We start from the raw sequence: 16,039 nt of genomic DNA on the forward strand, positions 1-16,039 counted from the left end.
ACTGAAAAATACATTTCGGTACTTCAAAAATTTAAGAATTTATGCCATTTTAAAATCTTGCATTCTTGAAAGACACTTTGTAAATTGGAATATTGGATAAATGATAAATCTTTATCTTTATGAAGAACAAAAAAAAAGTAATTTCCAAAGGAATGATTTTTCCAAAATTATGAAAGGTAAATTGATTATATGAATTAAAAAAGGTTATTAATTTAATAATAGCTACATCAATTTTAATAACACTGGCATTAATAAAGTACAAGATGATATTTGATGATAAAGCTGTTTATCAAAAGTGCCAAGCATGACATCTTCAAGCCACTATATCAATAAATCTGCCAACTATTTCATTTTCTATGTAATGGTACCATATGTTGACGACATGGAACATATCAGTAATTAGCAATTATTGACAGCTATCATAAACATACAGGATTCATCACCATTTGGATTGATCTCTAAGCTAAGATTTTAAAGGATAAATTAAAGTCTCAATTGCATAAAATATGCAAAGTTTGGCAAGGAGTTTATATCTCAAGAAAGGGTCCATTGGATGGCAGAACATGATATTGTCGTAAAAGAACTCAACAAATCTTAAAAGATTTTTTTTTTTTGTTAAATTAAACATTTTGAATTTATACAATACATTTCTCTTTCATAATTATGGTTAAAACATCTCAGAAACTAATTTTTGTATTTTTCTGAAAAAATACTACACACCCAAAGCCTTGGTTATACTTTTAATAGAAAAAGGATAAAAAAAATTCATACGAATAATTTAAAATGTCCACAAGATTTTAGTTTATGAAGTCTCAGAAAAATACTGATGATGTTAAGAATGCAAGATTTTCCTTAAATCTTCAACTTCAGATATTTAAATGTATTTTGCTGGGACTACTCATAAATTTTTGGTGACAATAAAAATTATCTACAAAACCCAAGTGTTCTCAGTGGATCAATTGCATGTTTTGCCTCCAAGTTAAAAAGAAATGGTGGTTAGTGAAACTACAGAAGTGCAGCTTACCTATAGTACCTACAGCTTTTTCCCTCTGACTTTTGAAATTAGACCATCTGTTTGGCAATAAGAAGCACTCAGGTCTATTTAAACTAGACAATTTGTAAAGCAATTACTATTTTTTTTAATTATAATTTCATATTACGTTCTTAGTTTTACAAATGGGCTTTTATTTTTCTTCGTTCTTCCCATTCAAATTGGAAGAATTCCAATTTGACTCATTCCAAGTCTGAGAATGAAAAAATAAATTTTGCAGTACTCTTTGAGATCCCTGAGGACACCAAACAGCTTGGTCTCACTGAGTCAGTCAGATCTGGCCATCTCTGCTTCCGTTGTTCTTTTATGAGTACATATGTTTGGAGAATGTGTTCAGTAGTCTGCTGGTCTCTTACACATTCACACAGAGGAGTTGGCCCCATTTTAAATAAAGGTGAGAGTTGAGCTGGTTATGTCCAATCCTAAGCTGGAAAATTGAAACCTGTCCCCTCCTTGAAAGTGAGTAGTATGAATCTCGGTATCTGAAGTCTGGATATTGATTATTCCACCTCTGCTGAATCACTGTTTTATTAATAGACTTTGAACAATTGGACTTTAAAAAGGTCTCTTGATTTTCAAAGTCCCTCAGTTCCATTCTTTAAATATCTACCCATCACAACAGCCCTGATGAAGACCAACATTGTGAGTCAAAACATCGACAATCAATAGATACTGAATGAAAACTACTTTTTTCTTCTTGATGAAAGCCCTGATCATCTCCTTCAAAATTATATATGGTCAATCACCAATATACAATAAGATACTGACAAATTATTACTTGGGGATGATGATGGAAACTCAATCAAATAGAAATAACAGAATAGTAGAGTAATGACGTGTTTTTGAAAATAGTGCAACATAAGAAAGAAATATGTAAGTAGAGTAGAAAAGTATTTTATATAAGAAAATATTGAAATAATTGTATAACACTCTTATAAAACATATTGACCTGATTCAATAATTTTACTACAAGATATTTAGTAAAAAAAAAAAAAAAAAAAAACCTTGGTTTTGGGATTCATTGCTTTTATAGCTTTCTTCACTTATTTTACGGCTTTCTTCGATACCTGAAACTTCCTTTGGTGCAACAACCTACAAAATTGAAAATTAATCATTAAAGTAGTAATGATCATCAATCACAGCTATAATAGTATTCAAAATAAAAAATCTAATTTATTGATGAAAATAAATAAATCTGCCAAATAGATAGGTCTGTGTATCGCCTTCACCATTTCCAATGGAAATAAAAGTTATATAATTACCTATATTTCAAAGTTTAAGGTTTACCTATATTTCAAAGTTTAAGGTTTACCTATATTTAAGTATAATGTATTTAAGAAATAATAAATGCTATTATTTTTCAATAAACTTAATTTGTTTTAGAATAGAATAGAGTTTAAAATAAATGTGTAAAAAAAACTTGCGCATAGAGAAACAAAATGAGTAAATGAAATTGAATAAAAATTAATACCAGGCCATTTTTAGACTAATCCTCAATATCCTCCAAATATGAGCCAAATTGAATAAACTGTTTTCAAAATAATGGTGTACTGAGAAAATAGATTGGGATCAACCAGATATCAACCTGAACAATCCCAGAAAATTTTAAGAAAATCGGATAAAAGGATTATATATTAGGTACAAAGTTAGAATAGCTTTTATTTAAATAACCAAGTTTCTTACTAGAATCATTTTTATATCAGAAAAGATACATTATTAAAAAAATTAAAATCACAGCCTAATTTATAAAAAACCCCGCTTTTCCATCCAAATCAGGACTTACACATCATTAGTTAAGTGTTATTAATCCAACAAATTTAGTTTTTAAAAAAGAATATAAAGCTTAATATACACATAAATGAATATTAATATAGTTCAGTGATACTTTTAAGTTTCTTGTCAAACGAATTCTGAAAATATTAACTGTTAACATGAACAGAGAAATTGGAATTTGGACAATTAAATGTTGAATATTGTGGAAAAATATTTAAAAAATGTTATTTTAAGGATATAAGAAAATGTACCTATTTTGTGAGTCAAAAGTCATAAGTTATCTGATAAATCTTAATTAAGAATTATTTACAATTTATAAATAAATCTTTGGAAATAGAGGATTAATAGATGTTTCTATTGACATAATAATAAATTTTGTGAATAAATAACATTTATTAGATCATTTCTAAGTGAAATAAAGAGTTTTCAGTTTTTGCATTGTAAATTTAAATATTTTGAACATTTGAACAAGAAAATGTTTTTATTAAGGAGCAAGAAAAAATGGAGTCTAAATCAAAAAATATGCCAAACATGGCAATTGACGACATATTGTGGCAGTGAAAATTTATAAAACGTGTTAATTTTCATCTACAAAGTAGATTAAGTTTTTAAAGGCTTAAAAACTAATTAATAATTATTGTTGAACATAAAAAGACAGTCAAATGATGATTAAAAAGAAAAAAATACTTTCATTTGTTCTATATTATTGGCAGTGCCAAGCTCTAAATCAAGACGATCAAGTTCATTTCCTTCTCAGAATCCAACAAGGCATGACGTATGCAGTCTCGTTATAGAAAATTATATTATAATCTCACTGCAAATGTTATTTAATAATTATAAAAATCACCAATCGGCAAATGTGATAATTTAAACAATATAAGTATACAGTGAATAGTTACAGTGATCATAATGAATTAAATGTCTATACAAAATAATTAATACTATTTCAAGTGAAGTTATGAAGTGGAACATAATTATGAAGGCTTATTAAAAGAAGTTAGCTAAAACAGTAGTGGACGTCAATCAAGATCCAACCACAAGTATTTTATAAAAATTATAAAATTTATGTTTATATTTATCTTTTGAATTGTTTTTGTTTATATAAGAAATTACATATCATATAAATAATCAATGCTTTCTTCTACAATCAAATATTCTCAACATTTTCTGATAATAATTTTAAACATTTAATTTTTAATTTAATTATGTACTAATATTGAATTATTTAACTTGTAGTTAAATGTGGTAATTATGTAATCTTTCCAAAGGAACCCAATCAATACGGTGTAAAAACAGTAACATAAAAAGACACTCATTTAATTTAATTTAATTTTTTTTTTTTATAAAATCAAACATTACTTATCTCTGACAAATACTAAATCAAAAATAAAATTCCAGGAACTAATAAGTAAGCCATTCCAAATAAATACGGGACAGAAGTAAAACAACAGTCTGTCACTGATACTGTTTAATGTAGTGCTTGACAAAATTATGAGAATTTTCTGGCAAAAGAACGAAACAGGTGCAGAAATAAGAACAAATAGGGATGTGTAACATAGCAATGTGAAAGTAAAGTGCCTTGCCTAAGCAGACGATACGGCCCTGCTAGCGGAGACAGAGGAGGAAGCTATAAAACAGGTAAACACCCTGAAAGAAATAGCCGAGAAAACGGGACTACAGTCTCGTAAGGAAAGACGGAAATTATGACGACGGATGCCAGCTTTAGCAAGAAGGTGTTGAACATAGATCATGGGCAGGTGAAAGTAAATTTTAAAAAAATTTAAACAGCAAGAAGAGATAATCTGTAGCAACGGTTCAGATAGGGCATCCGTGGAAGAAAGATTAGCTAAACTGGAAAAACTGAAATTCCCCACCAGAATCGTCTACAACAAGAAAAATTTGTTTTGTCCTCCAATGCAAAAATAAGACACTACAGTACAGTGGTAAGGCCAGTGATACTGCATGGTATGGAAACAGTCAGTCTTCCGAGCCTGGAGAGAGTCCTGAAGATTGAGAGGAAAATCCTGAGGAGGATTCACGCCCACTCCCAAAATATAGGAATTTGGAAGATATGGAAACAGTCATCTGGACCAGGATACAAAGATTTTATGGGCACATGGTCAAAATGAAAAATGAGAGACTAAATAAAAAAAATTTCAACTAAGTCTGCAGCTATGAAAGTATATAAGGGGATATGTATAACAAGTGAAAGAGGAACTGGGTAGACTAAAAATAAGGATGAAGATTGCTTGGATAGAGAGCATTTTGGGAATAGACTAAAAGAGGTTGGGGTTCTTGTGGGAAAGGAGAGACGAGAGAGAAAATGGATAAATCCAGGAGGATAAAAGGGTATTGGAGTAGAAGGATGCGGAAGGTGTGAGGATGAAGTGAAAATGATATTCCCGTGGTCCTTGCTGGCCGGTTCATGAAAAAAAAAAATACAAAACAAACCTAAATTTATTAGACTATTTTTTTTTTAAAAATCTTTTGACACGTGATTTTATTCAATTGATCTTTAAGTTTTTAACAATAGTCACAAAGTGAGTTATTTTGTTTAACTGAATTTATTGTTTGATCAGTACATTATTTATTTTATTTTGTTGGATTATAAAGCATATATATACTTTTCTTTCGATCAATAAAAGTAACAAATATGATTAAAATACAGAAGAATAATAGTAAAACTTACTTTTGTAGGAGATTCAACCACTGGACTAACAAGAAATCGAGATATCTTTCGCATCTGTAAAAAGAACAGTAATAGATACATAAAAATCAAAATTCTAATACACTTTCCTCGAACAAGCCATGTTAATAAAGTTAGTAGTACATACAGGGGTTGTGTTCGGGCTTGGCTTAGCATCCTCAGTTGGTGGAGGACTTTCGTCTCTCTGGAAAAACCACACACCACACATATACCATCCCACCAATGTTAGATTATTTAAGTTATTTAAAAAAAAAATAATAATAATATGCAAACATGTTAAAAACATTTTCAGAGTGGTAATGCATTTTGATAAAAGAAAAATAATCTTTAACAGCATGCTACAAGTTAATAAGAACTCGGCTCTGGAAATGGAGCAAGATAAATCAATTGATAAGGCTTAGGTTTGAAACAGTTTGCTGGCTTTTGATAAATGACTCAACATCTTTAGAAAAAAAAATAATCATCTGAATAAGAACAATACAAACAGATATATCCAATAACCTAATCATTTCAAGCACACAAATAATTTTTATAAAACCGATATCAAAATAGGCACAAAGAGAGGGTGAGTTATTTACATAAAACTATCAAGTTAAGATTGAAATTGAAAATATCAAACGATAACAGACAATGACCACAGAAAGCAAAAATTAAGCAATCAGTATGGTGATGATGGAAAAATAAAAAGTAAATCAAAATGTTAGATTGCAAGAAGTGCAGACATTACAATTTTAATGATACAAATCTCTACGAGGTATAAATACAATTCCACTCAAGACTAAGAAATACTTTATTGGTAATAAAATGTTAGGAGAAAAGAAATACAACACTGATGGGGAAAAAAAGAAGTGCATAGTGCACTATTATATTTGAATGGATGAGTGTAAAGCTTAAAAGAGCTACTTATTCACAATTCAGTAGCATTAATTTCTTCACCTGACACTTAGACGACAACATGTGACAGAAAAAAAGTTTTTCTATTTCATCAAAAAATCTGGTTAAAGAATAAATGCTGAGAAAGGGGGGGGGGATAAAAGTAGCAATTAGAAAGAATTTGATCCATCTTATAGAAGAAAGGCTAAGTTGATTAACAATGAAAATATGAATCAAGTTTTTTAAACTTGATTACAGTAGTGGACATGTTGAGGACATTACCAAATAAATATGACAAATAACATTTTCAAAAGTTAAGCTAACAATAACATAAAGTAACACCAAAAATTGATAATTGACAATCAAATATATTAGTACTTTTTACTTTTAACTGATACAAAAATCTTTTGTATTAGTAAAGAGAAGCTTTTATGCACCAATTTTACTTTTTTACAGCAAATACAACACAAGATTCATTAATTCATGCTTTATTAGATAATCAGATATTAATATGATAAAGTGATTCAAGCAAATAACCTACATTATTAGTATTGTTAAAAACATAAAACAAAGAATAAACCTCAATAAGAACTTGTGTATAAACTGATAAATAATTAATAGAAAATGTAAATATAAATATAAATTTTGAAAGCGAATGGGCAGGGTAAGGCAAATATCACAGAGAGAGACTCTCTCCATGTGAGCTAACTGTCTTTACTTTATTCATATCAGAGTAAATTTTAAATTGGATGGGTGCCCCTGTTGCATTTGCTAAAACGGAAAGAAATGTTGGGGCACTCTGAATGGTTTAGAGTAGTCAAATTAGGATAGAAACAGGAGTTTCTTTTGCATCTTGCAAAAGGTGGGGTAGTAGATTTTATTTATTTTTCTTGTAAACATGGGAATGGGTAAAAAAACAAAAATACTAACAAATATAACCAAACTTTTGACAGCTAAAAAACCTCATAATTTTAGGACCTTTTTTTTTTTTCACCTGTAACTCAAAGCCTCATCATTTTTCACCCAAACAATATCGCTAAAAGGTTTGTAAAAAAAACCATTAAATTCTGTGTCAAATCCAGTTGAAATAGACTATACAAGAAAAAAAAATATATAAAACTTTATAAGTGAAAAATATTAATTTATATGGTATGAATATGTACAAATAAAAAATGATAACAAATCTGACTTCGGGGGAACTTTTGATAACTAACAAACCCAAAATTTATGAACTTCTTTTAGTTTTTGGCCTTAGCTCCTAAACGTTTCCTCATACCATAAAAGTTATAGCATACAAAAATTAAGAAGCATTAAATTCTTTGTCAAATGAGTGCCTTACATGAGAAATCCGAATGAAATTGATAATAAAAGAACAAGTCTGACAAGAACTGGCTGTTCTCAATTAAAAATCTGTAGAATAAAAGTTATAGAGCATCAAATTTTGTGTTACTACCTTACTCTGGCTTGATTAGTTATACAATCTGGTATACAAAAATCACTATTTACCAAGTTATGGTGCCAGCACTAAAATTAAGTCTAGTCTAGAACTTGCAATACCTGTAAGAATAATACCAAAAACCCCACCTTTTGCAAGAAAAAAAACCTTGATTTGACTGGCCTAGTTAATAGAGGAGAGAGAGACTCTTAACAGAGCTATGAAAGACAATATTATTCCTCCTGAGCACTATCAGCACTCCTGGTTTCCAACTCTTAGTTGATAAGCTTAACACTAAAGGTTTCTATACTTAAGGATATACTGGTAATATTGATATTTTAATTTCATGCAAGCCTCAATATACTATTCTCAGCTTGCTTCATACATTTATGGGTCTTAAAACAGAATCGGATACAATTCAGAAACTAATCTATAGTTTACAATAAAGAAAATAGGATAGGGAACCTACAAATAGCATTGATTCAGCCTTTTAATTTAAATAACCTAAGTTTTAGTTGGAAGTATTAGGGCCTAAATAGAAAAAAGAGGAAATAAAAATGCAATGATTACAAAGAAAAGCCTGGTAATCTTTGTAATTTGAACTAGTTAGTTGTATTCAAATCAAGGAGTTCAAATGCACCAGAGAGCAAGATTAACATTGAAATATAGAATTTTACAACTTTTTGAGTTTCAAGATGTAGAATTTTGACCGTAATACAGAAAACATAAACTTCTCCAAGGGACTGAAAATGATAATACTAAAAAGCAGCAATAAGTTTATTTATTTATTAGTATTAGTATTTATTTTGAATGGTTAGTAATTTATATACTATAAATTTTGTAACGGCTAGTTACCATTTATCCATGCATTAATACATAAATGTTTTAAACTCATACATTAAATAACAAATAACATTGACCATTCTTCAATAGGAAGTCATTTATATCCATGATTAGGATTCAGAATCACTTAAAAAAGAAATTTTGTAAAACAATAATTACTAAGCTAAAACCTTGCAAGAACACTTACATATGAATAAAGACAATTATGTGAATCCCAATAATAAGTCCTAATCGAATAATCTTTAAAAAAACTAAAAAAGAATAATTAGATACTAAATAAAAAAATCATTTAGTCGGACTATTAAATTCTAGATAGGCTGAGATATCAGGCCATCGGATTCTGGCCACTGATTTCTGATGACCATAACATTGCAAGAATCATACATATTCTTATTCTAAAGGAGGTACATGGTGATATGAATGATAATAATCAAGAAGTAGTCATGTTATAAGATATTTAAAACAAATTTTTGGGAAAAGCTAATGAAAAAAATCCTTGTACAAAAACTAGTCAATGCCTAATAATTTACTGATGCCAAAATATAATTGGAAAGGTATTTAACAGTCATAAAATTACTGTATGACTAGCTAATTAATTGTAGACAGGAATTTTATGAGCTATTTATATGCAAAGTACAAATATTGTAAAAGAGGTTATAAACATGATCATTCATTCATCTAAATAAATTCTACGAAAAAAACAAGGAAATTAAAGTTGATGTGAGTTAAATTAAGTATACACAATACAATAACTTGTTTAGTTCCACTATTTAACTGGAGAAATAAAAGATTAATATTTTAAAAAAATAAATCAATACAAATTAAAATAGACACCTAAGTTTACCAAAGCTCAATCAACTCTTGCTCAATTCGAATGAACATAAAAATGATAAAATCATGAAGTATAAAAAGTAATTTAACTACCTAATATTTATATAAATATAAATTATAATAGCATCAATATTGATTATATTTTAAACAGTCATTCTAAAAACCAAATTAATAGTACATTACTAATATAAAATTATACTTAGAAAATTATCAATCTATAATAGCATGAACAATAACAACATTAAAGTTTGTACCACATACTATAACATTTTAAGAACACTTTATCTAGAACATCTAATGAAAAACATTACAGATTGTAACCAATTTTATTTAGAATTCAATAAAATTATGATAATTAATATTTCAAATGAGGTATTTATTATTTACAAGTAATTACTATTTAAGTTTGAAAAACTATCTTAACTGTGCAATGTATAGTGCCCAATATTGAGAAAAAAATTGCTAATTGCCTTCAAAATCAATTTGTTTTGTACAAAAATAAAAAAGTAAAACCACATGGGAGCACAAAGCTTAAGCACTTAGAGCATCCTTAAGACAGAAGACTGTTGAAATGAAATGTGCAGCAATATTCACCTGTTTCAGAATGAAAAATGTGTCAACTTCGGGATGATCGTGAATTAAAAATCTTGAAAACAGGCATTTTTAAATTTATGCTCATGAAAATTTTACAATATTAGCCAACATACACTTCAAACTTATTTTAGCCAAGACAAACAAGTGTCTGGACTGTATTGTGACATTCTACACAGCTAAAATAAAAAATAAATTAACTTTAAGCTTTCTCCAACAATCATAAAACATATCAAGTGTCATTTCCCAGTCTGCAAGCGTACTAACTGCTTTGAATAATAATAATAATAAAGAATCTACAAGTGTTGTGTTGGATGGTTAAAATTAATTACTAAAGGCCAGAATTTCACTTTCAAACTGATAAGAAAACTAACAGCTGTTTTAAAAGACCAAGGCGTCGACTATCAGAAAGAAGCTAAGCTGTATGAGAACTCACCGATCTGTAGCGCCTATGAGAAGATACGAGACTCTTGTGACGGGTTAGAGACCAATGCCGCACCTATAAGACTTTCCCTACTTTTATCCATATCTTGCTAACATTTAAAAATACTTAAGCATGTAACATTTTATCAGTGAGTGATGAGAGAAGTAATGTAACATAATAAAACTGGAAAATCATAATAAAGAAAATAATGTAATACAATATACTGTAAAGAAGACAATTCATCAATAGAAAATGGTAAATTATTACAAATTAATTATTAATGGATCTCTCTAAATACAGAAATTTTATGAAAATATTACAATTTATAAATCTAAAAATAATAAAAGAATTGAGAATTCTGGATATGGTCTGAAAATGAACAATCAATTTGAAAATGAACAATCAATTTGGAAATGCAGTGAGGAAAAGGAATGGTGGAAATTTAAGAAAAAAAAGATATTTGGGAATTTCGCATGTTGCTTGCCCGGTAATAGGCCCCAACTATGAACTTAAATTTTCATTATAAAACAAAAAGAAGAGTTCATTTCTTTTCTAAAATTAGAACTCCATTTAAAACACGAAAAGAAAATTATTCAATCCATTGCGATTATATTGGTCACCGATGATACATGAACAACAAGTAATTTATTTTTATACAGGAAATTTAAAATTAGAAAAAAATATTTTTTGCTGTGTGTATGTGTAAACCTAAACAGACTAGACTGAGTTGAAAGATATTTTACTCCTTTTTTTAAGTATATAATTATTTTATGTTATATTACAATCCAAAAATTAATTACTATATCTACTTAAACTTGATTTTTTTTCTTTTAAATTAATAAATTGTTAATGAGAGAAAAACTGGTTGCAGATGCGATCAGTGGAGAGAAGTTCAACTTAATTTATTAGTGTCCGCGTTTTGGCCCAAATTTTAGACCTTCATCAGGGATTTGAACTATTGCAAAAGTCAACTGAGTTGAGGAAAATCTTTACCCAACTCAGTTGCTCATCTGATAGAGGTTTTTTCTTTTATTTTTTTATGGGAATTTGAAATATTTTAACATTTTTTTGCCAAAGTTTTTTGCTAAGGCCAAAGCCTGTCCTTTATGAAAATGCATTGTATAACAGTATAGACAAATTCTTATAACTTATTTTAAGATTAAACTATTAACTACTTGTACATTCAAGGAGTAGGAAATAATGCACAGTTTAAATGATACTTATCGATTCCTAACTTTTTCAGATAACCAGATCATCAAACCTTGACATACTTTTACGCAAGCATGATATTTTAATAAATTATATACTAAATGATAAACTAATAAAAAAAAAATAAAAATTTTACCCTAGTAGAGAGAGGTTTTCTAGCAGGGCTAGGAGGGGGCTCAAGAACAGGTATTTTGTCAGGATCAGATCTTAGTTGTTTGATTATTTCGTTCAACTGTTCCACCAAAAGATCAGCTTGTGAATTACCAAGAAGTTTCTCCATCACCTGAAATCCAAAGCAGAACCAATATTATATACATATAAAATGTACTTTTTCAGAATTACTATTGAAATATACTTTCAACAAAATAATCCTGTACAATGAGTACATACACAAGCCACCAAGAATGAAAAGAGTTTTCTTAGGATTATATTTATTAAACAATTATAATAATATGTGGTTGATAGATTAACATCAAGCTCAGTATGAGGTATTATTCAAAGATTTTAATCAATAATTTTTGTTTAGTATTATGTATGAATCATGTATTCATAGAATAACTGATAATGTTAGTTATTGAATAAATATTTGGTGTACAACCAAAAATTAGATTTGATGATGTTGGCTAGTCTTTATTATTTTTGGCGCTCCGAAAATGAAAATAAAGATCAATTTCTTTCATAATTTATAGATTTTTGAGAATATACAAAAATCTAATAAGAATAGGAAGAAATTGATCTTTATTTTCATTTTCAGAACAGTGGTTCGATGAAGACTGTCTTCATATGTGTGAACAGAAAAAAGGCACAAAGTCAAATAATGTTACTTACTTCTAAGCCTTAAAGAATGAGATGTCTACATTTCTCAAGAATATAGAAAGAGAACATTTTAAAGAATAATAGAAATATAAAATAATGTACGAGATATGTACGAAGGTATTAATCGATCACATAAATATTGGGGTTCTGTAATGACAGAAATAAGAAATCAAAACAATTATATTCTAGTAGAAATATTCAAAAAGTTTGAGAAACACTTTGACAGTATATTGAATAAGGAACATAATTGTTAATTTCCTCCTGCTGAGTGCTGAACCGTTGATAGAAAAACCAAGTAAGGGGGAAGTTGAAATAAACATTGGAAAATTAAAATGTTATAAAGCAGCAAGAACTGACAATATTCCTAGTGAATTAATCAAGGGATGCGGTGAAGCTGGAGTGTCTTGTAGTGGATTACTCAATATATGATAGTTGGAAAAAGATGGAAGGTCCTCATGAAAGGAGTAGTTATTCTCTTGAAGGTCCCAGCATTGGAGAGACAATTGGAGTGAGCACCACTTATTATGTATTTTATACTATTATGTGTTTTAATATTTACTGGCAACCCAATGCAGTTGGACGGTACTGCTTTTTGAATAAAGTGTTTTTATCTTGTATTTGTGAAAGAAGAAATTGTCTTGCCACAGACATGAGTTAGTTTTTATTCCTGATATAAAAGACAGTGTAAAGGGAAGTTTGCTAAAGCAAGGTTTATTTAATTTAGTTTGAACCAGCATATAAACCAGGAATTTTTCCCATTAATAACTTACAATAGCACCCTCAACAAAAATAAAAATCATCTAATCTTATATTTATAATTAATATATTATTTTTTATTTAATGCATAAAAAAAATAATTTGTCCAGAAAACTATTTCGTACATTTACTAGTCTAAAATATACCTTTTATTTAAAAAAGATCTGGAAAATTGAGAAAATGCCTGAGGAATGGAGGGAGTCTCTACTTATTCCAATTCACTAAAAGGAGCCGATAATTGGAATAACTATTGAGGAACATCACTCCTTCCTGTATGTTATAAAATATTTATGTTAATTTTAACTAGTTGAATCATGGAATATGCTGCAGAAATTATAAGAGATTACCAATGTGGTTTTAGGTGAAACTGTTCAACTATTGATCAAATTTTTTCATTACGTCATACATTACAGGAAAAGATGGAATAAAAAAATTTTTGTAGTACACCAGCTTTATATAGATTTCAAAAATGCTTACAATTCTATTAATCGGCAGAAGATGAATAACATTTTGATTAAACAGGGAATACCAAAGAAGTAAATAAATCTAGTACAAATGTGCATAACTGAAACGCTTAATAGAGTTGGGTTGGGTTTAAAACAAGGCGATTCTTTATCATCTATCTCATTTAATTTAACACTAGAATACGTTATGAGAAATGTGATGCATATTGAAAAGGGTTTAACCTGAGGTGGTAAAATACTCATGCTTGGGTAAGCTGATGATTTGGTATTATTGAGTGAGGAAGAGGAAAATACAAGACTAAATGTAACTAGGCTGATAAAATCTAGTAAGGAACTAAGTCTTGAAATAAATACAGATAAAACAAAGCATATAGTTAGCAGTAAAAATGACTATAATTTCTGTGATAAAGATATGGGATAAAATACATTTAGTAGGTAGATAGGTTTAAGTATTTAGATTCTATGGAACTAAAAAAAAAAAAAAAGAAGTTTTTGAGGTAATAAAAGTGAGGTTAAAGACAGGAAATATTTGTTATTTTTCAATTTCAAAATTGCTCAGCTCGCGTCTTTTGTCCAGAAACTTAAGTTAGAATTTATAAAACTATTTTCCTTCTTACTGTTCTTTATTAAAACATGATCTAGTAAATTAAGGGAAGAACAGTGCCTTAAGGTTTTAAGAAACGAAATATTATGTAAAATATTCAGACCGAAAAAGGATGAGTTAACCAGAGACTTTAGAAGACTGCACAACAATGGATTGAGGGAACTCGGGGAAGAATTCAGGTTATAGCATTTCAGTGAATAAGATGGTTGTATTGCTTAGTAACGACGGGATCCCTAATATATATATATATATATTGAACAACCAGGTAAGCGTCTGAGGTGTAAACAACCTGAGTATAGATGGCAGGATTGAGTCAAGGCTGATCTGGTAGTCTGGTTTGGACAGCCGTCATTGGGTAGATGTGTGTAGCCAGCAATTGGTAGTATCGGCATCAAAAAGTTGAGGGTCCCTAAGCCTTTATTATTATTATATATCTCAAGAGAGATATGAGTAGCCAACCAAGTAAAGTTCAATATGTGCCATTTGGTACATTTTAATACTTATGCCTTAAAAATTTGAATTTGAACAGCTGCTATAGAAGTTTTTCTGAATTTTTGTACTTCAAAACTGTCATAACATAATATAATTTGCGAGTTTATTTTCTGTTTCAGCACAACCAAAAAAAAAAAAGAGATCAGCCAAAATTATCAAATTACAAAAAGTTTATTCTTGTAAATCTGCATTATTAATTACTTACAAGATTGTTGGCAATATCTTCAGGATTCACATCTTCCATTGAAAATCTAAAAGTGACAGTCTTTAGCTTTCCAGTATCTAACTGGCACTCAACATTACCATCACTAGCTGATAAAACTGTTAGTTTAGGGCCACTAGCTCTGCTTTTTCTCTTGACACGCTTAGATGCATCAACCCTACAATAATAAAAAATAAAAATAAATTAATAAAAATGACAGTTATAAAACTTCTAAATAATAATCAAGCTAGGAAGGATTAATTATTTTTATAAATACATAATAAGAAAATAGGTGATAATCACCCGTCATGTGAAGTCTGTCCACTTTCTTCAGGTCCCTGTAAATAATAAATTACATCAGAACCCCCATCCAACCTATTTTCTCAATTAATTCTATACTAAAAAAAAAAAAAAAAAAAAAAACCTCTCGTTTACACATACAATTTAATGTAGAACCTCAATAAAACATCTTTAAATAAACTGTGATAAATAATTACATTTTAAAAGAATTTTTTATAGATACTTTTATCAATAAATAAAAAAAGAATAATTATTTTGAAACCTTTTTGCCTAAGAGTGAACTTAATCAAAATAATTACAGATACACATATTTTTTTAATATTTAGGAAGTTGTATTATATTTAATTTACTAGTTTCAAATTTACAAATAGCCATAAAATAACATTAATCACAATTAATATAAAAACAGAATTGTGGAAAATAATAATTAAAAAACATTACTGTATCACTAGAGTCCAAGGAGGGTTTCCTAATTTTAGCTAACCCGGCAGGAGTGTCAAACTTTTTTGTACATTAAGAATTGTCCTGTGACCATTTAACTTAAGTTTAACTTTAATACTTAAGTTTATAATAATACTTATAAGTTAATAAGTTTTGAATAAAAAAAACTTTAAATTAATTTTTTTTAATAGATAATTGGATGTGGTAATGACAAAGATCTTAACAAA

At 28.6% G+C, this 16,039-nt stretch overlaps 1 protein-coding gene across 11 annotated transcripts in view; it reads right to left on the minus strand.

The window, feature by feature from the left end:
* Wnk (Wnk kinase) overlaps positions 1-16,039 on the minus strand; it is a 69,390-nt gene that overhangs the window by 16,309 nt on the left and 37,042 nt on the right. For 8 of the 11 annotated variants that reach the window (XM_014430776.3, XM_014430799.1, XM_067044750.1 and 5 more), the window contains 6 exons: positions 15,375-15,409; positions 15,075-15,249; positions 11,874-12,020; positions 5,659-5,715; positions 5,514-5,567; positions 2,056-2,143 (listed from right to left, as the gene is read on the minus strand). In XM_014430776.3, the coding sequence (XP_014286262.1) occupies positions 2,056-2,143; positions 5,514-5,567; positions 5,659-5,715; positions 11,874-12,020; positions 15,075-15,249; positions 15,375-15,409 (556 nt within the window). Of the gene's footprint in view, positions 1-2,055; positions 2,144-5,513; positions 5,568-5,658; positions 5,716-9,942; positions 10,604-11,873; positions 12,021-15,074; positions 15,250-15,374; positions 15,410-16,039 lie in introns of those variants that run through there. The other 3 variants (XM_067044751.1, XM_014430792.1, XM_067044752.1) reach the window with 2 other exon arrangements.

This window comes from Halyomorpha halys, unplaced genomic scaffold (genome assembly GCF_000696795.3).
Source record: "Halyomorpha halys isolate HHAL.00 unplaced genomic scaffold, Hhal_1.1 Scaffold37.1, whole genome shotgun sequence".
NCBI lineage: Eukaryota > Metazoa > Arthropoda > Insecta > Hemiptera > Pentatomidae > Halyomorpha > Halyomorpha halys.